Source organism: Lonchura striata, chromosome 20 (genome assembly GCF_050655825.1).
Source record: "Lonchura striata isolate lonStrDom1 chromosome 20, ASM5065582v1, whole genome shotgun sequence".
Classification (NCBI taxonomy): domain Eukaryota; kingdom Metazoa; phylum Chordata; class Aves; order Passeriformes; family Estrildidae; genus Lonchura; species Lonchura striata.
The window spans coordinates 8,535,914-8,560,543 of NC_140722.1; the positions used below are offsets into that span (position 1 = coordinate 8,535,914).

General features: G+C 46.0%; 1 protein-coding gene across 5 annotated transcripts; it reads right to left on the minus strand.

The window, feature by feature from the left end:
- Positions 1-293: 293 nt before the first annotated feature.
- CSNK2A1 (casein kinase 2 alpha 1) lies at positions 294-23,568 on the minus strand. Of its 5 annotated transcripts, none has more exons than XM_085557820.1 (15): positions 23,485-23,568; positions 15,954-16,085; positions 11,676-11,869; positions 10,552-10,663; positions 9,565-9,666; positions 9,101-9,151; positions 8,351-8,410; positions 7,639-7,722; positions 7,158-7,268; positions 6,250-6,351; positions 5,261-5,361; positions 4,407-4,555; positions 3,061-3,147; positions 2,258-2,410; positions 294-1,416 (listed from the first exon to the last, which is right to left on the minus strand). In XM_085557820.1, the coding sequence occupies exons 3-14, from the start codon at positions 11,774-11,776 to the stop codon at positions 2,295-2,297; spliced, it is 1,176 nt and encodes a 391-aa protein (XP_085413946.1). In that variant the 5' UTR covers positions 11,777-11,869; positions 15,954-16,085; positions 23,485-23,568; the 3' UTR covers positions 294-1,416; positions 2,258-2,294. The 5 variants fall into 5 exon arrangements, with proteins under 5 accessions (XP_085413946.1, XP_085413945.1, XP_021383040.1 ...); XM_085557819.1 differs by adding an exon at positions 14,150-14,255 and having other exon boundaries at positions 294-2,410; XM_021527365.4 differs by lacking the exon at positions 15,954-16,085.
- Between the last annotated feature and the right edge of the window lie 1,062 nt (positions 23,569-24,630).

The window sequence follows — 24,630 nt, forward strand, 5'->3', positions numbered from 1 at the left end:
CACCCTCCATGGTGCTGCACGCAGTGGCTGCTGCCACCACTCAAAAAACCCCTCCAAACTCCCCCGTCAGTGCTTGGAGACAGCGCAGTGGGAGAACAAGTGCCCGGCCCGTCCATGAGGGCTTGTCACGTCCACAGAGCTCCTTCCATGCACAGGGGTCCGGGCTTCCTTGTGCAAGGGCTGACAGGCACGGGGGCCCTCCACCACTCCCGGTTTCCTCTTCCATTCTTCTCCTTCTGCAAACCTCCCTCGCTTGGAATAATGAAAGAACTGGGTAAAATGTCCTGCATAGCTCAGAACCAGTGCAAACAAGCTGTATTTTGTCATACTGGGTGCTTTTACGGTACAGCACATTGAGGTAACAGTCAACACAGTCCAACTTTCACATCACTTTAGGATATAAAAGATTAAGTACAATGGATTTCCACTGGATGAAGGCATGGAGGAGAAAGCTATCCTGTGCATGTGAAAAACCTCATCTCCCTGCTGGCAATCTCCATGTCCCATGTATCAGTTTAATCCAGCCCACCTGCTCTATCCTAAAATTAACTAAGCAACATGGAAGCACATGTCCATCCTCTCCAGAGAACAGACGAGGGATGGGTGCCTGGACAAGCAGGAGCTGCAGGCCAAGGCTTCAGCACCCACTGAGGAAGGCGAAAATCACTCAATGTCCACAGGAACAACTGCAATGGCTTTGGGATGAGAGGGCACTGTGAGGCACAGGTGCCATCGTGCCTGCAGCCACACCAGCTGAGCCAGCCTAGCATTAGGTGACTGAAAACAAGTCACAGAAATCCAGTGAGTTGCAACAGGCAAACAACTAATAATTGGTTCATCACCTCAATTCCCCACCATCATGGCTGAGACAGAAAAGGAGGGGTTTTGTTATGGCAAAAGATCCTTCTCCCAGGAGATACTTTGGCTTTGTGACATCTGTGTAAGGCTTCTCTGCACTGCTCCCCATGGGTGTGACAGGGACATGGCCTGCCCAGGGCACATGTGGCTGTCACCACTCCTGTGTCAGTGTATGACCACCCCAGGGAGGCCTCTACACAGGGAACTTAAATCTAACCTCGATAAATAAAACCAAATGTTTATTTACACCAAAGAATTCCAACACTGGATCTTTCACATATGAAGGACAAAGTATATATACACAGCAAGGGGTAGCAGGGCTGTAACAAGGGTGCTTTTCCGTTGTCAATGATAATATTTGTCCACAATTACTGATCTACCATTTCAGTTTAAGTTAACGTCTCCTGGCTCCTTCCTCTCAGTGCATATTTACAAGACTGTGAGGTAACTGGTATTCTCACCACATGGCACGTGAGGGAGGGGATGGTGGGTGAAGATGTGGGATCGGACTTGGCGCAGTCTGATTTTTCCAGCTTTAAGTAGCCACCAGCTCGAAACCTATAGAAACAATTTAAAAACAATATACCCAATAACAAATTAATTCCAGAGATCCAAGCCAAGCAATGGCTGGAAGAACCCTCCACGAGAAAGGGGCTGATCAGAGCAGGGCTTACTCTACAGAAGCACCTGTCTAAGGAGGTGCCAAGGACTCCAACTGGATCAGTAACTTCATTTTTAAGACTAAAATTACATGCAAGGGGTGAGTTAGCATTCTGGTTGACTCCTAAGGAGACATTATCCAATCCAATTAGAATTTTGGACACTATCTGCACTTACTCTTTTTAAGCTTATCCCACCTCTCCCTACTGGAATTGTCTCCTCAGTGTACCCTGGCTGGGACATATGCAGGACATGGGGTTCTAGTGAGTGGTACTTTAAGAATCCCCTCCCCTGCCTCATGAAGACTTGGTTTGGTAGTCTCTGGAGAACAGCACAATCCTCCAAGGCTTGTGGAGGAATAATGATGGGAACATGAAGAGAAGAGATTTCCAGCAGGATGCAAGAGCTTGGAAATGCTGTTGATTTCATCTTTGTTATTACATGAAGAGTTGTTTTGTTTTTTGTTTTTTTTTTTGGGGGGAGGGGTGGGGGGGAAAAGAAAAACTGTCCAAGAAGTATTCCATCTGTAGGTATTTTCAGGGAATCCCCTGAGTTACGAAAAGTTCAAGTAAAAAAAGAAAAATCAGCCTATAATAATTTTGTATATAATGACTGAACTACTATAAATCCACAAGCAACAGTTCAGACACGGTGTCTCCAAAGCGTTCATCCCCTCCCTTCCCCTGCCAGGCACAAGCTGCGTCCTGAGGAGAGGTGGAGGGGGAAACCTCTTCCCCACCTGACTCAGCTCAGGCAGCAGGAGACAGAGCCCGTCACTACTGCTGGGCGCCCGCAGCAGCTGGAACCGGCATCCCCAGGGTGGTGGTGGCAGAGATGACGGGTGAGCCTGCTAGAGGTCCAAGGGGTGAAGGTGTTGGCACTGAAGAAATCCCTGGAAGAGACACAGGTAAGCAGGAATTAGAGTAAAAACAGCGCACTGCTATCCAGGACAGCTTCTGAAGTGGGAGCTTTGTGGGTCAGTTATGTTTTCAGAGCTGCCAAAATAATTAGAGATAAAGTATCTGTCACTGTTCTCTGTAGTTCTGGGAATGGCACAGATTTGCACACCCCTTTTTGTCATTGATGGGCAGAGATATGGCAGGATCACAGAATGGTTTGGGTTGAAAAGGTAACCCTAAAGCTTCTCTCGTTCCAACTCCCCTGCCATGGGCAGGGACACCTTCCACTAGACCACGTTGCCCCAAGCCCCGTTCAACCTGGCCCTTAAACAATTCCAGGGATCTGACAGCCACGACTTTTCTGGGTAGCCTGTGCCAGTGGACTGTCCTTTAAGCTGCTGCCAGAAAATCAACTGCAAAGAACTTCTTAAAATGAGACCAGAAAAACAGGTCAGGCTGCCCAAGGCCTTAGTTATCAGACCCTCCCACCCACTTTGTAGCTCTCCTTGCCCTTGTCCCCAGTCCTGGGAGATGATCCAACACTGCCCTGCCTGCTGAACCCTCCCTCCCGGGTCCTCCCACCCACCCCACACACTCAAATGCTTCAGCACACCAAGCACCAAGGGGAGTTAACAGAACTGACCTGACATCATGCTCGCACTGCTGACAGGAGTGCTGCCACCCGCCATGTTGGACGAGCCCATCCGAGCCTGGTCTTTCACAATGGGGTCTAGGAAGAGTACACTACCAGTAAGTGCTGCCAGAGACCTGCTGAGGCACACAGACTGCCTGTGCCTCTGCGCTCAGCCAGTCCTGGCACTCTGCCTGTGTCAAATAACATCAACCATCATCTATTGAAATACAGACATTTCCACCAACTCCAGTGGGAAGCACTCAAGAAGGTACAAAGGTCACAGGATATCAGGGAAAAATCAGCTAAATGATGTCATGTGGGGTTCAGCAGGACTGTCTGACAGGAAATGACAAAGGACACTATGGCAAAGTTGATCTTTCTGTGCTAAGCAACTGTGTAATTGCAGAAAGCCAAACCCAGAATATGGGTGTAGCAAGCAGAAAGATTATCACTGATTATAATCATGTGTCATGTCTCTACACACATCTTACACCTCTGTGAGCTGTCAGGTGTGTCACTAGAACTTCTCTTCCATGAGATAACTTACTATTTATTTTCAGCTGCATGTAAATAAGGCTCTCACCTGAACAGGGACAACCCCTTACTGCCTCCCAGGCCTTCTGTGTCAGAAAAGGGAATTCCAAACTTTGCTGAGCTCAGCACTACATGTATCTTCTTGTGGACACAACTTAATGAACTGTTTGTCCAGCTCTCACATTCCCAGATATTGGGTTCTCTAATGCTAATACTTGCATAACATTTCCCTGGGATTTTTCCAACAGGGGTAATACAGATCAAAACAGTCTGTTAATTACAGGGGTCCCTTCAGCAGCAGCTAAAAAAACCCCAAAGCCAAACCACCTGAGCAAATATTGACATTATGCATTGTTGCAGCTGCTTCAAACCCCTAGATATCAATAGCTGTGAAAAACAGCAACCATTTAAAAGCATTTACAGTGAAAGCAACATTTCTGCTTGCAAAATCAAGTCCTGAATATAGCAGCAGCTAAGCAATTTAGCAACAGGAGTAAAAACGCCCGTTTATCAACAAACCAGAGTTCTCTGGGTTTATCCAAACAGAGAAATCCATGCACACCTGCAGAAAGCAACCCCAAATTATGTGATTTAGGTGACTTTCCTTAATATTACTTGCTGATTCATGGGCCCAACACGGGCACCCAACACTGATTCCTTGGCTAGTGGAGGTGGCACACAGAGACCAGCAGACTCAGCTCCTGCACTATTATTTGCAGATCAGGCTTATCATTGTTGGTATTCTCAGTTCCCATCTGCACAAGGCATGGGAACAGAGATTTCCCAGAGGCAGAACTCTCAGGACAGCAGCTGATACTTACAGAAGTAGGGGTGTTCCATGGCTTCTCTCGCTGTGAGTCGTGACTGGTGATCATATCGCAGCAGCTTGTCTAAGAAATCCAGAGCTTCTGGACTCACCAGATGTTGGTTCTCACTGTGGACAAAGCGCTCCCATCGCTTACGGGAGTGTCTGCAGGAAAACAGACCCTAATCAGGCCAGCCAGGGGACAGTGATGTCAAACCTCACTTTCTTAAGGAGCAAGAACTGTCACAGATGTCCAGCCCTGAAGGAGTCCACTGCACTGTGCAGCAGCCACGGAACTGAGGCATTCCAGAACGGGAAGCAGTGTCACTGTGTCTCCACGCGGTGGCACAGCAGTCACAGCCCCAGCACAGCCACCTCTGCCACCACAGTCCCTGCACGGCCCTGCCATGACCCCAGACAGCAGCAGGACTAATGCTCAGAATGGATTATGGGCCTAAAATTGCAGGTTCTGTCATCTCTTATGCACCCAACATGAGCTCCTTTTGAGTCCCACTATGAGGAGAAAAAACCATATATATAAATCTTTAGCAGCACCTGACTTTCTGCACTATAATGCTGAGAAACACCATTTTGTTTTTTTCCCTCCAGACTGAACAGGGCATTTGCCCTTCATGCTTTCTGCTCCAGTAGTTCCTTTATGGCCTGAATGACATTTAAAAATCTTTCCTCAGGTCCATTTCCATATAAAGGACTATGGGAAGCACTGGCAAAAGGGACCAAATGCACAAAGTGTCAATTCTCCAGAATCCTGGCTCTGATTTCTTCCACAAACTTTTGTTCATTTCAAGGTCTGTTGACAAAGCTGTTAACTGTCCGGGTCTATAAAAGAGACTCCAGAACTTGGCTCACCTGCCCAAAATGTCATTGAAACGTGGATCCAGCTCAATGTTGTATTTGTCAATGTAGTCATACAGATCTTCTGTCCCCAGAACCTTGGCTATCCTCACCAGCTGGGAACAAACACAAAAACAAGTCACTGCTGTGAAGGTATGATAATACCAGAGCCTGCATGAAGATACAGCAGCACATTCCCACAGGAGCTGGAACCTGATCCCAGCAGTATGAATCAGAAGCCACAGGGTCAGCCTGTGGCTCTGGCTTCCCCAGCCACACATCAGGAACATGCCTCCACTTACAGCTGGAGCTCAGTACCCCAGGGCAGCCAGGAGGGAGCCACAGACCCTAAAATCTCTAAAACCTGAGACCTTGAAACACTGCCTTCCTTAGTAGCATGAAAATATTCAAAACCAACAGAAGGGAAGGCAAGAATAACTGGTCAAAAAAGCAGAAACTCTGGATCTTGCATGTGAAAGGTGAAGCACAGCCCCAGAGAGCTCCAGAAAAAAGGCTTGAGAATAGAAGGTCCCTGTTCCAGAATATTTGCATGGCAGTCACATGCATGTGATAAAGGTTTAAAAGTAAAAAAATTTGGTCTGAAGGCAACACATCAAAGATTTCAGAATCTGTATAAACCTGTACTAAATTCACAGTTTCTATACAGATTTGGGGGGAGAGTGGGTAGTTACAGGGGCTTTCCACATAACATAACCTCAGGAATAGTCAAACTATGTACTAGAACACACCAGCCTTAATATAACTATTTCTACAGCTTTTCCCAGACACCTACTGAGGCGCTCCTAAGTACAAAGCTCTATAAATCCATTGCTATTTAATTGGTTACATAATCTTGCACACTTGAGAAAAGGACTGTGGCTTCAAACTGAGCTAAGAAGCCATTAGAGAAAGGCTTAAAAATTCTCTGAATGACTTGATAGAAGCCTAAGCAGGAAACCTTCATGGTGCTAAGAGAACAGACATTGTACATGACCAGCTCTCACCTGATCATAGTTGTCATGGCCATGGAAAAATGGCTCCTTTCGGAATATCATACTAGCCAACATGCAACCCAAGCTCCACATATCCAGACTGTAATCATACATCTGTACAAAACCAGAAGGACAATTCAATTTCTAATGAATTAAGCAGAACAGACCTCCAAATCTAACAGGGTTCCCCCCTCCCCAACAAGGCGATATGAACACAGCTATGTCATGCTGGAAACAAACTGAACTATCTTCATGTTTCTTCAACCCTAAACAACTGTTCAGCTCGGTGTTCCAGTTACTCAAACTGGGATACAGCAATTAGCAGGACAGCAGGTATCCTAATTCCATCCCTGTCTGCCAGGACATTAAAGATCAGAGCTTTCTTCTATTTTCACTGCAGACTCTAATGTTATAAACCACTGAGAAATGTGTTGGGAAAGGAAGCATTGCAACAAACAACAAAAGGTGTGGACTCCTCAGGGTCCATGAACAGGTAAAGATGTGCCTTTTTCCAGAACCAGCATGGTCTGAAAGTCACTAGGAACACTGTGATTTCCATACTGTAAACTGCCATCAGATAAGGGGATGCTTTTAAAGCTTAATTTAGAAGTTCATGCAGTACTTGCTGTTCCCACAGGGGCTTTGTTTCATTCCTGTACCTTACTGCAAACATAGCCTTGCTAAAAAAATATTTAACATTTGTATTCCAAGATCCATAATGATAGTTCTGCAGCTCTTCCTCAGGTCCTGAGACTACTCATTTGTTTCTTTCATTCACATGGCCACTGCTCTCTGCCATACATTTTGGAACAGACTGTGTTTAGCTTCATCTCTCTAGACGTATGAATTTTGGGTTTATTACCTTGAAATGGCACTGACTTTCCATATCAAAGTCAGTAAGAAGTCCTGGTAATTCTTACCTGATAATCTACAAGAAGTTCAGGTCCTTTGAAATATCTGGAAGCCACTCTGACATTGTACTCTTGGCCGGGGTGATAGAATTCAGCCAAACCCCAGTCTATTAGTCTAAGCTAAAAATGGTAGAAAACAAAGAAAAAAGGCTCAAGGGATGCTCCAGATTACCACTGGCTGAATGACACTGGTGAACTTAGTATGAAGTTAATTTATAAGTCTTCCATTTTCAATTAATTTTATCAGAGTGTCTGGTTACATATTCTCCCCAAACCCATATCACCAAGCAGCCTAAATAAAATACCTCTCCTTACAACCCTGCCTCAAAAAGCAGCACAATATTCTCATTTTACATTTATCCATGCCATGAGAACAGAGTCCTCCTCACAGAGGTCTGCTAGAACCTCTACACAGGAGCACCCAAAAGGGATCCCAATTTGCCAAGAGAAAAGCAGGACCCCTCCCTGCCCCCCAGCCACCCCACACTACCTTTCTGTGCTCATGGTCAATCATGACATTGTGAGGTTTGACATCTCTGTGCATGATTCCCATGCTATGGCAGTAATCTAGAGCCTGCAGGTGAAAGGAAACAGATGCTGGAGTCACAAGAATGTGTCAAATTAACAATATATTCAAAAGTATTTCCACACATACCAAGACTAAATAGATGACAGGACTGTCCAGTGTTAGATCTTGGACTAGACTCACTGATCACAGAAAATGCTGCTAGAGCCCCCTCTCAAAAGGAGGTACCAGCAACACAAGTGTCTTGACTTTGCTTTGTGTGCTTCCTCATAAAAATTGGAATTTCAGAGTCTCTAAGAGCATAGTTACTAGGCACTATTAATTCCACAAGCCCCCTTTCTCCTAAGGAGAAATTACTTAGTTCAGAAGAATGGATGAAGACATTTGACTCACATTACGCCTGAGCACAAACCCAGCCAGGAACAGCTCACAGTTTTCTTTTTTCAAAGGCTACATGTACTCCTGATTTAGGATTTTAAGGTATCTCAATGTACCAAAACACTGAAAAATAGACACTGACTTGATATTTTTCTGCCCAATTCTTCTATGGACTGACTCTTTCCTTCCCTTAGTGATACAATGTCACTATCATCAGTGACATGAGAACCATCTCTACAGGATTAGCTGACAGCAAATACTAGAAATAAACCAACAAAACAGCAAAACACCAACTTACCTTCAAAATCTCATACATGTAGAATCGAATATCATAATCTGTTAGTGTCTGGTATAATTGCTGCGGGACACAAACAAATCATGTCAGTGTTCAACATCCAAAAAACCCCTGTTCTGGGCTGCTGGTATTCTCCCAACCCATCTGAAGGTTTAGTCTAAGTTTCTCAAGTTACTCCGACCCCACACATGACTCTGATCAGTCAGTTCCTCTCCCTTTGCAAATCCCATACATAGTTTACTTCCAGCTCTGCTCAGACAGCACATCCTGGTTCCTGTCACTATCTCCTTCTCGTTGTACCCACCCAGCACAAGCATGATGGATGGCATTGCACAGCCTTTCTTCTTCTGAGGCAGGTCAGTATGAAGGGACAAAGAAACATTTAAATCCCCATTCTAAGGAGTATGGAAGGCCACAGAAACAGCTGTCCACATTTAAAGTGGTTCCAATAAATAGTTGTATACATAAAAGCCAAATGCCTCAAAAAGACAGGCACTGATGGGCCACAAGATAACAGATTCATCTGCTTGCTCCCAAAGTTAAATACCTCTTGGAATCTGCATTCTCATCTTGCAACTTTTGTGGCAAAATGGTACTGGTGGGCTAATTACAAACTTCTGTCCCAACTGCATTTACCTTTAAAAGCATTTCCTATGCTGGAAGGAAATGCCTACCCTATGTACTTTCCCTTCCCCAGAAAGAGAGTATGAGTGGTTTTCAAACACAAAAAAGAAGTCACATGCCACACTGTACCTTAAAGTCTGTGTTGTTTACATGTTCAAAAACCAGAGCGGGTGTTCGAGACTGAAACAGAAAAAAAAAAAGCAATCAGCCATGTTATGTTATGTTTCCACTTAGAATAATGAATTGCATCTTTTTTTCTACTAAAACTGCATAAATCCCTCTGCCTTGGACATATTTATGATTCCTCTCAGACAGAGAGAGCAGAGCCTCAGCCCAACAGCCTCCAGCAGCACTGTTTGCAGAGTGAATTAACTTGTCTCAGCTCACTGGTATCTCTTCCTCAAAGAGTGAGGGGCTCTGGAGGGACCTGTGGGGGAAGGGCCCTCTAAAATAAGTTTATCAGATTAAGAGCTGATCTGATCAGTCAATTCAAAAGCAGGATTTACGAGCAGGGGAAACAAAAAGCCAGGTCAGAGCTGAAATCAAACAGAGCAACTTCACCCATAACCCCCTTGAGTTTCTCTCTTACTCACCACAGGATCTTTTACTATATCTGCAAGGGTGATTATATTGGGACCACCTCGCAAGTTCTCTAAGATCTTGATTTCACGCTTGATTTTCTTCTTTTTAACAGGCTGAAGAATAAAAACCCAAAGTGTAAGATAAAGCCCTGCAGTAAAGTGAGGCTAATAGCTCAACACCCAGATGACAACACCCAGGTGACTGCAGATCAGCAAAATATACTGAAACCTTTGCAATTTCACCCGAGTATGCATCATACCAGTAAAGGCTCAAGTATCTGCTGTCTCCTTTCTAACCACACAAGCCTAACAGCTACAGACAATAATTCCAAGTGGAAGAGAGGCAGGAAGATGGCATAATTTAAAAAAGCTCTCTGAACATAATCTGATAGATCAAGAGGAAATGGCCTCAAGTAATGCCAAGAAAAAGTTTCTTCACAGAAAGGGTTGTCAATCCCTGGAACAGGCTGCTCCAGTGGTGAGGACATCATTGTTGAATAGATTTAAAAGATGTAGATGTGGCACCTGAGGACATAAATGCTGGGGTGTTGGCTGGACTTGATGATCTTTGAGTGCTTTTCCAACCCGCATAGCTCTGTGATACTCCAAGACTTCTTAACTGGCATGTGGCAAATGTTTAACTATGAGAAGTCCATGGGCTATTGGAGGGTCACTAAATGAAGGCCATGACAGCCTGCCAGGACACCAGCATTTAGAGAAACTGAGAATTTTGTAGCCAGCTGCTGAAATGTTGCTTAGCTCCAAATAAAAAGGTGTGGAACATCAGGGTTTCTTTAAGACAGAGCTTAATTCCTTACAGGCAGAGATCTAACTTAAGTGCAGGGCTTATATCAGGAGGCTCAAAACGATGGCCTGTTTCACTGAGTAACGCTCCAAAGCCAGGCTTTAAGGATTTCAGTTTTAGAACATCAAAAAGCCCTTTCTGGCCTCCTGATCACCTCAAGACAGATTTTATCTTTTGCCCAATCCCCAGCTCACCTTGAGAATTTTAACAACTACTTTTTCATTATTTGTAATGTTGATGGCTTCAAATACTTCACTGTATTTGCCTCGGCCTAATTTTCGAACTAGCTGGTAGTCATCTTGATTTCTGTGGAGAGAAAAGGTTAGAGTTCCAAAGGGCTCATCATTTCCATCACAATTTATAAACTGCTCCTTAACACTCCATCGCTGCCTCACTTCACAGACAAAAGGAATTAAATAGTGCCTTCAGTCTCCTGAACTGGATGATTTAAGAAATAGAAGAGAAACAGGGAGCTTCTATTTGTCCAAGAGATTTAAGCCAAAAGTATGGATTGAAAGCCCAACTATGTATTTCAGCATTAGCAAACTCGAACTATCCCTTCTCTATATATTTGTAAGCTCCATTTTTCCTTGTATGCTGGTAAAATTCAACAAAGCCAGTATGAGGAAAAATCTAAGTGCAAGGCTGTTTAAAAACGGTCTGGGCACAAAGCAGCACTTATGCTCAGATGACTGTGTACATTCCAGAAAGTGGGAACTGCACAGCTGAGGGCAGAACTCTGTCTGGGCCCTCCATATCCCAGCAGGAATGCAGAGCTATGAAGCTGCCACCACTGCTGTCTGATTCTGGGACACTTTAGTCATGAGCTCAATTTAGACACCTCCTTCCTTCAAAGAGAAGCAGCCATGTCTTTCCAGACACTTGCAGAGAGCTGAGCAACAAGTCATAAAATAGTATGTACCTACGTAAGTCTGTGGAGTTTCTTCACTTATCCAAGTCAGCAGCAACTTCAGTTTGAAAGTCTTTTCATTTCTTTTCAGCCCTGCACTCAGGACTGTTTGGATTGTTTCAGAAATAGATTTTCTTCCCTCTGAAAGGGGATGTTTCTCGATTACCTGGCAAAACTTCTTCAAACTTTTAAGGAAGCTGCTATAAATGTTCTTCCACAACTGGGAATTTAGAAGTTTGATAAAAAACATTTTTCTGAAGAGAAGTTGTGATCCTTTCCCTTGCCATCTGCCAAGAAGCGTGAAAAAGCCTCACGCAGCACAGTTGCCTGAACTCCCCAAGTACCACTACTCAGGATCCACAGGGATTGATCCTGGTGCAGGGACATCCAGAAGCAGCCCAGACTTACCCCCACTCAACAACGTGAGACTCATAGTCCCAGTACTCCCGGGGTCTGTGTGTGTTTACATCCGTGTAAACTCTGGCCCTGCTCGGCACGGGTCCCGACATATCAGACAGCTTGGCAGGCGGAAGTGAGATGTGAAATCAGAGGCGACCTGGTCTGCAGTGCTGACAGAGGAGAAAGGCCTCAGATTCCTCCACCTGCAGACAGAACATAAACCAGAGGTTAAATTCTCAAGGTACTTCAAAAGTATTTAAGTTAATCATTAAAAGCTGCTGCAAAGGGGAGGCTGGAGCCTGCCCATCCACAAGCCTGGGATTTCTTGAAAGCCATTTGTCTGCTCTCCCTCACACAGGACTGGCCCCTAGCAAACCAACCCCCTGACCTGGTAATTTTCAGCACCTTGTTTCCAGCTGCTGGTTGTAGGGGTAACTTTCAAAAAAAAAAAGAATGCCATGTGCTCTGTATCTGCAGACAGATCCCCTCTTTTTGACTCCAGACTGATTGCAGCCACAGGCTGCAATCTCACTCCCATCACAAGTCTTGGGCCATCCAATGTAACAAAACCAATTCTGCTGGGATGGAAACCAGCTTTAGTCATAACTTCCTACAGTCAAAACATTAAATCTGACTGCCCAAAAGACAGCAGCATCTGTATTGGATTATGATGATTGGATTATGATTCAAACATGAAAGAAATGCACTGCTGCAAGGGTCTAAAGATGTTCCTTTGCATTCTGCTTGCCCAAAGTACCTTCAATCCTTCCTCCTTCCAATGCAACTTTTGCAAAGCTTCTGGTAAGTTTTATCAGTATTGAGACTGGTCAAAACCACTCAAAAGAAATTTACTGTATGTCAGAGACAAACACTTATCTTTACCCTGTATGTCTGAATACTTTATCATCCAGATCTGAATATTCAGGACAGCGGTAACTCACTACAGTTTTGTATCAATATCATCCTACCCAAGGTAAATGTGGTGTCTTTACATGTCTTTAATTTTTCACAAGGGGAAGTTAACACCCTTTTAGATGTTTAAATAGAAGAGTCCCCTTAGCTTTCAAAATAACTTACAAGAAAGGGAGCTGTATTGGAGCAGGGAAGAGCATTGTTTGGTGTGCAGCAGCACGTGGCAGGGCCTTACAGCCCTGTGTATGTGCTCAAACAGTGGGCAACACTGTTATCTAAAATAATACACTTATTTGCTATGCCAAACTTATCCCTTCACAGAAAACGGGCAATTGCCAGACTGCAGAAGTAAGTAACAGCCCCATTAATCACACATTAATGAGAAAGACCAAGAAATCTGCTCAGAGCAGTTCACTTAAGCTACTAGAACATGTTATAACAGAAGAAAATTCTAGAAGCAAAGTCCTGCTGTTTATTTGGGGTCTGCAGCACTCCTGTGAGGACCCAGCAAGATCCACTGGCTGTGAAGATGGCAGAGGACCTGGGGACACAGGTCTGACATCCCTCACTGCTTCCAGAGCCAGAAATGCATGCAAGGGCTCTCTGACATGAACAAAGCCTCCTCAGGTGGGACAGAGCTCAGCACTGGGATATTTTTTGACCTACTGACACGCAAATGGTGTTGGTGGCAGCTTCAGGTAGACAGGGTTGCAGTAGTCCAGTACACAAAAGGGCAAACAGGGGATACAGCATTATCTCAAAATCCACTATGGAAGGGTGACTGAGGCCTTAGACCAATAAGAGAAAGATGGGGCACTTCAGCCATGTGTCCTGCTAATGGAAGAATATGAAGCATTCCTCAAAATATAAGTCTATTCCTGGATAAAATGCTAGTTCTCTCACAAAATACAATTTCAGAAGATGAGGCAGCAATCATCTACAACCTCAAAGCATTTATGTGGCATGACTCAGACACTTAGAAATTAGATGTCCCCAGGCATTACTAGAGCATGTAAGTTTACTAGAACAGTTTAGCATTGTGAAATGTATTAGAATTCAAAGTTCAATCACTGTGTTTGTGTTTCTTCTCACTCCCTGGGCTTCTGGCAGGAGATGCACTGGCCCATTTCCTCTGCCCAATTTCCTTGTGAAGGAATTAATTGAACTTATACATGTCTCAAATGACTTAGCAATTTTAATTTTTAAGCACAATCTAGTATAAATAAAGCACACATGACTGTTCCCCTCACCCAGCTTAGAAAGATCAGTTTCAGCACAAAAAAAACAACAACAAAAAAAAATCAATCACATTATCTAAAGATAGATCAAATTTCACAGTGGCTATTTTTTGTCACGTAGCTCTAGCCTAGCTCAAGCAGCACATTGTAACAGGCTGCTCAGAGAAGGGCTTTTTCAGGAAATCATCAACTGCAGCTTCTAAGAATGGCACACAATGTCTATTTACGAGGGTAGGTATTATTGTCTACTATTCTTTACACAGGAAGGGGAGAGAATCTGCACAGATAACTGAATTTTAAAGCAAACAGAGTCACAGGCATACACAAACTTACCCTGCCTGAAAGCTGCTCACTCTCTGCTCAAAACTGCCAAGGAATTTGTATAGATTTTTGGCTTCAGTGCCCCTGGAGGGGGATTATTTTGCAGTGGATCCAAGCTCTTTGGCAGAAGGGAATGACACAAATAAGGACAGATAATGGGAACAGGTGTTGACATACAAACATCGGTCGAGCCTGCAGTTTTAAAGCAGAAAAATCTACAATATGAGCAGCAATTGCACCTAGAAAAGTGCCCTGAGCTTGTTATAAAATATTAGTTCTGTTTCTGCAGAATCCAAACAGAATGTTGTCATTTATTAATTCCTGCACTGATGACAGAATCATAGAATAATTTACTTTGGGAGAGTCTGCTCAACATCATCTAATCAAAGTAGATGTGGTGAGATCAGGGTCCGGTGTAGCCTTGAGCATCTCCAGAAACAACATTAAAATTTTAATTTCTCTGGTAGAGAAGTGTTTAACTAGGAAACAAACATGAGCTTTTAGGCAATGTACCAGAGGTCACAAAGAGAGGAAGACAAAACTCCCAAGCACAGTCTGACATGCTGTTCACTGCCAATGCCTGCCTGTGCAAGGACACAGAGCAGGGCTTCTCAATCAATCCCTGTGGTGACACCCCTTGGACAGATATCACCCAAAAGGGCTCACATGACAGCTACAGCTACACCATGCCAAAGTTTCACTGTTGGCTTCTCCCATACAGGCCTGTCCTCAAAAATGCCGTTGGAGTATTAACAAACTGATAATTAGCTGATTTCTTACACAGCAGCTTTATCAAGAGGAACCCTGCTCATCCCAGACAAGAACAGAGCCAAACACAGCTCCTGTCCAGCTGACAGACTCCAGGGGAGTACCCAGAGACAAATAATTGTGCTGCCACCATATAGGAATTTTTTAATTGGAAGGCCTACTAATTAAAGAATATCAGTTCTTAAAAGTTTGAATTCTTCTAACAGTAGCCTGTTGTCTGAACAGTTTGGCAAGCTTAGACATTTTGTGCCTAAAGTTCAACAAAATGGTAAAAAGATGCTTAATGTTCTCTTTGACTCTGATTTTTAAAACATTTTAATCTAAACCAGTTACAAACCCCCTCAATTTTAAAAAGGGATGTTACCATCCTTACAAATGCACTCTAATTCTAAGGGCAACCATGCCCCCATAGGGAATTCAATATTTTGTGAAGGATCCATACTCCCAGCACTACTCAAATTAGTACAGGAATTTCCTACACCCTCTGTCCTTCCAGATGCATACACTCAGAGCAAGTAGCAACAAAACACAGCTAAAAAAATCCATGCAGATTAGTTTCTGAGAAACACACCTACTTCGCCTCTAGTAAAATTTGCCTTTTTTTTTTTTTTTTGGTCCAGAATAACTGAGATACCAGAATGATTTTTTTCTCTTTTTAAATGGAAATGTTCTTGGCATGGAACCTCTCTCAAGCAGTTACTCATTCAGAACTTAAAACCTATGAAGTTGCCCCAGTATGATCCAGCACTTACAGAGGCTCCCAGTGAGCTGAAAGCCGAGAGCTTCTCAGAAGACTGAGTCCAAAGGAACTCACAAGTGCTATCCAAGTGATGACCTTTGTGGATAAGGTTTGGAGTATAAATAATGTACCCAAGAACACAAACACCGCTTGACACTGGCTTCCCTGTGGATTGCTGTTAACAGCATGCCTTGCCCTCAGTGTGAACACTATACTGCCAGGAAGATCCAAGTTCATCCACAGAGAATGGAGTGAACCCAGGAAACCATGTTCAACACCACATAAACCTGGTTATTCCCGATGACCCACCTGAACTCTGCTTCAGTGAGCCCGCAGCAGTCCCAAAGGAGTGAAACAGGCCCTGAACTGCAGCAAGCTGAACTCGAAGAGCCAAGAAAACATTTCCGTAGCTTTACAAATTCCAGACGAGCTCACCTTCCTCTTGAGGAGAAAGCAAAGTGGACAGATTGGCCAAACAGGTCTAGAGACTTTCCTCTCACTTCTACTTTCCCCATGTAAGCTCATTACAGTGGCGATTGTGCCAGCCTAAGACTGTAAACAGGCTGAGACAGCAGCGGGTTTGTTGTGAGAGAAGAAAAGCTCTGTCAGTGGAGAAGAGCAGAATTACAGTGCAGAGTCTGGAACCGAAAGGTTATTCTCCTTCTTTTATCTACAACTGCAAGCAAGATGTTACCTTTCATAGCAGAAAGCTTAAACCCAGCCTTTAAAATCATGAGTGTAAAATGTGATTTGGTAGGGTGAGCAAGAATTACAATTATCAGATAAAATTGTTGATGATTTCCTTCACATAGCCCTGTAATGCTCTCAGGGAAGTGCACTTGCTCCTTCAGAGTTTGGAGAATATCTAATACTGGAGAAACAATGAAATTAAAAATCAAGACATGCCTAAATATTACAGTACTGCTTGCTGACAGTCAACATCAATCAACACCCAGCTTACTTTTAAAAGAAATAATAGTAACAAACTTCATTTAAAAATATGCTCTATTTCACAAAATAAACCTTTTGTGTGTGTTCTCATGATGCTGAAACTTCAGCAATACAAGTAGGGAACAAATGACCTCCAGAAGTCCCTTGCAACCTATATTTTTCTGTGATTTTACAGCTAAAATAGAAGCAAGCCTGGATTAACAAAACTGACATTTTATATCCTTTCTTTAAGATAATTTCCCTTCTAAAGGGACAACATTGACAGAAAAGTAGATTTTAAAATCTGAGTTTAGGAAAAAAGCTTAGGTTTGAAATCAAACTTTTCTCTGGGTATTGTTTTGGAACAGCACAGTCTGATTTAACTGCATCTTCCATCTAAATTATTTTCCAGATTTCTTTTAAATAGCTGGTTGCATCCAACTGTAGAGAAATAACAAATGATAACATAATGACCTCAACATTCCCTTAAAAAAGAAACATGAACTGTTGTGATTAATTCAAAACAAGACATGGCCAGTCTGTAGGGAGAGCAGTTGACAGGTTTAGTTATATTGCAAGAAACATCTTGGAGTAATTCTGCACTAGAAGCATCCTAAATTTAGATTGGCTCTTCCTACATCAGCTCTACTGATTCCTCTCTGAATTCATCATGACTCCTGCCAATGAAGAAGTCATCCTCTCTAATGAGGATCACAATCTATATGGAAGCCACAGAATGGTTTTACTGTAACTCCATGGTTTATTATCCTCTTCACAGTCTTGGGGACAACTTCACTGTCCCACTTTCCCAACTTGGAAAGCAGTGTGTAACATGTCTGTCACCCTCCAGGATGTCCTGGCAGTGGCTCTGGTGCCACACACTCTCCTGGCAGAAGGTCTGTCATGCTTTGTCTTCCTTTTTGTTCAGATCTCTAACAGCTGAATTTTAGCAGCACTCACATGAGCCCTCTATGGGTCTCCAGCATCTCAGCCTGGTTGGACATCTGTCCTTTGCCAAATATCAGTGCTGGCAACAGCACGTGGACCTGGGGCAGAACACTGGGATCACCTCCAGCAGCAGTGAGAGGAATGCTGCTCACTCCATCTCTAAGGGACTCTATGGACAATTTCCCAAGATCATGAACATTATTATTTTCAGAGCTAAGTTAGTTAACAGCACATGGAACAAAGGGAAAGACCCCAAAACACAAAGACCCTAGAGCTGACCTTGGACGAGGCCATGTAGCTGCAGAGGGCAGCAACATCAGCAAGACACCCAAGCCCCAGCAGCCGAGCACAGGCTCTGCCTCTTTCCCATGCCTGCAGCTTCTCCTGCCACCCCTCCCAGCACCCAAAACCCCAGCGGATATCCTCCCTGCCAGTGCCCAGGACTCCTGGCACCACCCGATAAAAATGGCTGCAATATAACCAGGCACTGCCAAGCTAACTTGTCTGTACACACACACACCCCAAACAACAACGACAAAACTCTTCTGCTTGCACCTCTTCCCCAAACTGACAGTTCAGGCCAAGCAGGGAGTGCAGGAAAAGTGGGGGGGATTTATTTTGGAGGAATATCCCTTCAGGTCTGCCCTAAAGCCAAAGCAATACTTCAACAGGAAGCAATTCGTTTTTCTTTCAAGAGCACTAACAAAACTAAATCTCCTACTGCTGGAGCTTTGGACAGTATTCCAGTTACCAAAACTACAGTTTCTGAGACCCCAGCAACACCAGGGAACTCTTCCTGGAGGCTCACAAAGGGGAATGTTTCAGCAGCACTACGGGCTGACATCAGGTTCCACTGGCAGCATCCTCTGGAAAGTTCTACCTCCCTAATTGCTGCTAAGTGACACAGTTGTTTTCCTCATTAATTAGTAGGCACAGAGGACTGCCAGGACAATCATTCAGCTGATTTGACTCCTATGGTTCATGTACAGAGAGGGATTTAGGCAGAACTCAGAAAATTGACCTGTACCAACCATCTGTAGAAGTTATAGAGTTTTAATTGATCTGATCATGCAATTCCTAGAGGCAAGAACAATTACCAGAGTGAAAGGATAAACCAGAGGACACTGCCTGTAACCATTTCTTCAAGAAATCCCTGTGATCAGCTGTTCCATGGAGCAGGCAATGCACCACAAACCACCTCCAACCCTCAGCCAGCTTCAAGCAGGCTCAGCAAGAGGCACCTGGTACAAACCCCTGCCAGCAAGTGAAGTTCTGACATAATTCTTGAAAAATTTATCATTATTAACACAAGATGAAACTACCTACCACCATTCCAAGAATCAAATGGAAAAAAACCTCAGCTATTAAACTCCAGCAATCAGCACTCTCTTTTATACCTTACAAGCCCCCAGTAAAGCCATTGTGCCAAAACTTGTAACTTCATTTGTAAGCTCAATTGAAATTAATCTAGATGCTGCAGAGTGAGCAGAAAGCCCTCTTTTTCCTTCTGGAGTACAACCAAGCATGGAAGAAAGGCTGGAATTCAACAGCACACTGGTAACAGATAGAGAAACCTGTGAAAAAGGCTGCAAGAGAAGGAACACTGCAGGAGCTCTTGATTTTCTAGACTGGAAATTAATTTGTTGTGCGCGTCCACGCTCATCCATTTTCTGAACACTAAAAATAAAGACTTTCTGACAACTCAACACGCACATGTGCAAATATGCTCTGAGAAAATGCCTTCTCCAAAGGCTTTGGTAACAACAGAGAGAGGTACCTTTTTGCTCCCTGGACACACAAGAGGATTTGGGGCCACTTCTTCCCACCACAGGAAGACCTTTCCCACCCAGGGAAAGCAAGTTCTGGCATGTAATTCTGTATTAGCATGCAGGATTCTCCCTGAACTTGGCTTAATTAAAAGAGGACTAATTTAGCCTTTGGTTTTTCCAGAAGGTGCAAGGGCAGAGCCTACTTCTCTGCAAAAACAGAGTGAGTAACTTCAATTTTCTAGGTCTTCTGTTAACACTTCAGACTATCCAGTGGGAAACCTGCAGCCAAACTCTTGCCTTGACTCAAAATTGTTTTTCATCTAGGACACAATTTATTCACCACTCACATGAAATAAACTGCCATAATATGATACAGCCATTACATAGGCAGGAACTGGACAGCCTGCTTTAGAAACCACCTCCCTGTAAATGGTAGTATTAATTAAAAAATAGAACTCAGTAAGGAGGACATAACCTAAATCTCAAAACTCAACTCCGTGGAAAATTAAAATTATTGAAGTTGTAACCTTCCAAATGTGAGTCTGTGGTGGTACCAAGTCCTCAAAGAACTCCAAGCTTCCCTTCTGCTCTTCAGCCTCTCAAAGCAGCAGTTTGAAATGGGTAATAAAACCATTTGTCCAGAACGGTGTGAAAACAGGAGCAGATGAGACATGGGCCAGGCTCATGTTGCTGCTTCTCTGCTGGACTCCTAACCAGAAAATATCCACAAACCACTGATCCCATGACCACATCAACAATCCCACTTCTCATCAATCTTTCCTACCAATATGCAAGTTTGGCACCTTGATGGAAAAAGGGGCCAAGAATCAGCTTGAAAAAACACTTTACATTCAGCAACAGCACTGACACCAGCTCAAAAAGCTGCAGCCTCCTCTTCCAAGCAGTTTTTCAGGTTCAAAGGAGAACTCCCTTTCTCCAATTACATTCTGTAAATTCCAGGGAAGTCAGCTCTTGGAAGCCCCTGGAAGGAGATATCCAAGTTTAGAAAAATTATCCAAGAGCTGTCTTGCAACAAATGTTTGCAGTATCTCCTGATCTTAAAATCTTTTTTTTTTTTTTTTTTTTTTTTCCCCTCTCAAGACCCTTATGGGACAGTAAGATCTAAGGTGGCAACAATTTCATGCACAGAGATCTAAAACAGATATCTTAATGTAAGCAATTCCATAATGGAGGAACAGTGGAGGTGATAGGTCTGGTAACCCAGAAATAAATCCCTGCCTCTTCAGAAATGTGACACAAAATTAATCACACCACCACAATGTCACCCATTTGCTTCTCCTGTCTTCCTTTCTCTTATTTCTCAGAGGACATGAGGAAAGACAAAGAAAATTAGTTCTGTAAGGAGAAAATGGAGAAGAACTGAAATGGAAGTGGAAGGACACCCACCATTTAATAAAATTGGGAAAAGTTGGGTATGTGTCCCTTTCATCAGAGCAGAAAAGTTTCTTTCTCTACAACTCCACAAACCTATAATCACCTTTCAACATCTTATATATCCTAAGATTCCTACTTCCAACACATTCCATGCTGATGAACCTAATCTGCATTACTTGAAAATGCCCCAAATACCAAACACTAAATATTTCCATGTCTCGCCTTCAGGAGATAGTAATTTACCAAGTCAATTCCCAATCCCAGGTTTGCATCTTCATTCTTGCATCTCACCAACTTTTTTCAAGCAAATACCAGTAACTCTCCCTGCACAAACCTCAACAACCTTAGTGTCATGCAGCACTCCATGATCCAATTTCCTCCACATTTGCCAGGACCTACTGCCAGTTTTAACATCACTTTTTCAAAGAGCCATATTCCCAACATCCAACAAGCCTCATTTTCCCCCATCTATGAACCCATGAGCCCTGCCAAACCAAAAAAACCTGTTCTGACCCTCCCACTTGGAAGTGTCTGCTTTCTCCTCCAACATCTACCTCTCACCACAATTGCCCATGCTCTGTGCCTCATCCCCAGATCTTCAGCTGCATGAGTTTTTGCTTCTTTGCTGCAGAAGACCATGTTCCCTTCCTCAACCCTGTTTCAACTCCCCACAGGCAGCAGCTGACTGGCCAAGCTCTCTGTTCTGAGTGCAGAACACCCAACTCAACCACCACACACACTGGGAACAAGACGACAGCAAATTTCACTAACAACAGAAATTATGCTGCCAGGTATTGACATAAATCAATAGAGAAAGGTGAAATAATGGCAACTTCTCCCCGTTGGCAAGATGAAAGGAAAGGATCACTGCCCACCACCAAAGATGGGCATTCTTCATGCTCAGGGAAAGGTCTGGACCTTTACAATTAAAATTTCCCTTCCCTCTCTGGAGTCATCCAAAGAGAAAAGGGATTCCAGCCACAAGGCCTAGGCAGATCTCCTGAGTGCAGAGCACTGCCTGCCCTGTACCTGGGATCAGACACACCAATCCCAATTTCCATCTTCGAGTTACAGACATGGTGTGTGTCTCCACAGAACCCGTGCTGTAGCAGCTGGAATAACCCTAATCCTAGTTTTAGGGCTAATTAAGGAATTGATAAAGCTTCACACTTTCCCAAAATCTCGCCTCCCACCTTGCCAAGCTCACTCTCTCCTCTCCTAGCACAAATTTGCCCTTTTCTACATCACTCCAAATCAGCAATCACAGCACGAGTGATTCCTGTCCCAGCTGATGCACCCAGAATCCACGCTGGATTCACATCCAACACCCAGGATGGCTGGCAGGATGGCACAAGCCCCAACTCTGAGTCTGAGTAATTTGAGCAATTCTCTTTCAGAAAAGAGAGAGTGTTCAAAGAACAAAGAAATCACTCCCAGCCCCAAGCAGAAATGCTGGGTGTCCACTTGCTTTCCTCTGAACAGCTGCCACTGTGCCCAGTTCCCTCTGGCAGGGGCTCTTCCCAGCCCATTTGTGGAGTGCACCCAGGATTGAGCTTCCATGAGGAGCCAGGTGAGCACATGGCACAACTCTCTCCAAGGACACGTGCCCAGTTTCACAGCCTGGCACCAGGGTCAGTGCAAGAGCAGCCCCACAAGGCCCCAGCCCAGGGGCAGGTTTGAGCAACACAAATCCAAATCATGAGAGACCCCTCTCAGGGATACCAGGGCTGGAAGTGACCCACAAAGAACATCAAGTCCTGGCCCTGCACAGGACACTCTAGCAATCCCACCTTGTCCAAATGCTCCTTGAACTCTTGGGGCCGTTACCACTGCCCTGGGGAGCTTGTTTTAGTCTCCATCCACCCTCTGGCTGAAAAACCTTTTCTTAATACCCAACCCAAACCACCTGCAGACAGCTCCATGTCATTCCCCCAGGTCCTGCAACCGATCACCAGAGACCACAGGTCAGTGCCTGCCCCTCCACTTTGCTTGAATATTCACAATCCAAACTTTATTGGTTTTACCCGAAGCCCTCAGTAAGAAAGAATTAAGTGATCTGACACACATGGGGTTCCATAATCTTATCTGACCCTGCTCTTACAAACCACATTTTACCAACAGACACACGGCTCTCGGTCCCAAGGCACAATTAACTAAATTACAGCAGGGGCAAGCCTGACCACCACTGCTTGCACAGACTGGTACGGAAAGCCGTGAGAACGACCTTCCCCTCCACCCAGAAAGGCCCAGAACGGAGTCCCTGCGCAGCCGGGGGTGGCAGCGAGCACTAACAGGCCTTTCCAAGCCCCTCCGCATCTCCCCGCTTCTCCGGGCAGGGCGGGGAAGAGGCACGATAGAGCAATTTAGGTAAATAACACCTACACGGCCCGAACGTGCGAGCGGGTAGAGCTGGGGGAGGGGCCGGCTCCCGTTCCGCGGGGCTCTGCCCTTCCTGCGCGGCCGAGGGCGGCCTCGCACCGGGCTGGGGGCAGCGGGGCGGCCCCTCCACGGCCCCTGCCCGCTTCCCCGGGGACTCGCAGCCCCTCCGAGGGCAGCAGGCGGCGGGCCGTGCCCCTTCCCGCCGCACCGGACCCGCCCGCTCTGCCCGCTCCCCGTCAGCGCCGCCGCGGCCCCACTCTCCTGAGGGGCAGCCGCGGCCCCCCGGCCCACACCGCGCCCACGGCGGGGGAGGGGGGGGGGGCGGAGGAGCTCGGAAGGCGCAGCGGCGCCTCCCCCCCGCCGCCCGCTCCGCCCGCCACCGCCGCGGGGCCCCGCTGGGGCGCCGGAGCCGCCGGTACCTGGCGCGGCCGCTGCCGCCGCCGCCGCCGCCGCACACAGACAATATGGCGGAGGCACAAGGCTCGGCCGCCGCCGCAGGGACCAGAGCGAGGCGCGCCGGAAACGGAAGCCGCGCAGCCCCGCCACGCGCCGCGGGGGCGTGCGCAGGGCAGGGTGGAGCTCGTCGCGGGGGGCTATGGGAGTTGTAGTCCCTGGTGGTGGCGGCGCTGCGCGAAGGACGCGGGTTTGTTCCCGCTCCGTGTCCAGGTGTGTCCCCGTGAACCGCAGGAAGGTGGCGGGGTCCGTGTCGGCTTCCGCAGCGCCGGCGCGAGGACCGATCCTCAGCTGCGGCCGCTTGGGCCCAGCCCCTCTGTGGGGCTGTGTGCAGGGCCCGCCGCCAGGGGGCGACTGTGGCCTGCGGAGGTGCCCCGGTACCGGCGCTGCCCCCGGCCCCTCCACCGGCCCCGGTCCCGGTCCTTCCCCCGGTCTTTCCCACGGTCCTGTCCTGGCCCTTCCACAGCCCTGTCCCTGCCGCTCTTCAGTCCTTCTCTGGCCCTTCAATCAGCCCTTTCCCGGCCCTTCCACCGGCCCGGCCCGGCCCTCCCAGCCCCGGGCCGCCGCAGAGCGGTGGGTCCCGCCGTCCCGCCCGGTCTGTGGGGTCCCGGGCGTGTTCATGGAACGGGTTTATCCCTCTGCCGAGAGAGCAACCGGGCCAAGCCTTGACCTCCAGTGCCCTGTGACCTTCTCTCTCTGCCTTTCACCTTTTTAGCCCAATTTCTTGCCGTGCAGCCCAGAACATCCCTTTTTTCCCCAAAGGACTGGCCAGAGAGAATGGTCCACCTGGCACAGGCTGAGCTGAGGATGACCTCGAGGTGGGAGAAAAGGCATCCAGGTTCAGCCTGAGGATGAGCAGGAGCCTGGGCTCATGGCACACTGGGACCAGGGCTAGCTGGGGACACGCAGCTCTGGTCACTGTCCTCCCAGCCCATGTCCAAGCTCTGGCCCAAGCTGAGCCAGCCTGGAGGGGAAGAGGTTGTGCTGAGCTATGTCTGCAGCCCTTTGACCCCCCCAGATCTCCCCATGCCCTTCGGAAGGGAGCCAGCCTGGCCTTCCCCTCACCTCGACCTCATGGAAAGCTGAGCACGGCCAGGCTTCACCCCACTTCC

Excerpts from the sequence above, each read along its gene's own strand:
- CSNK2A1 (XM_021527365.4), bottom strand. The coding sequence starts at position 11,776 with ATGTCGGGACCCGTGCCGAGCAGGGCCAGAGTTTACACGGATGTAAAC. Across the intron at positions 7,269-7,638 it reads TTGACCATGAGCACAGAAAG|CTTAGACTAATAGACTGGGG; the intron begins GTAGTGTGGGGT and ends TACCATTTTTAG. Across the intron at positions 6,352-7,157 it reads AACTTCTTGTAGATTATCAG|ATGTATGATTACAGTCTGGA; the intron begins GTAAGAATTACC and ends GGTTTTGTACAG.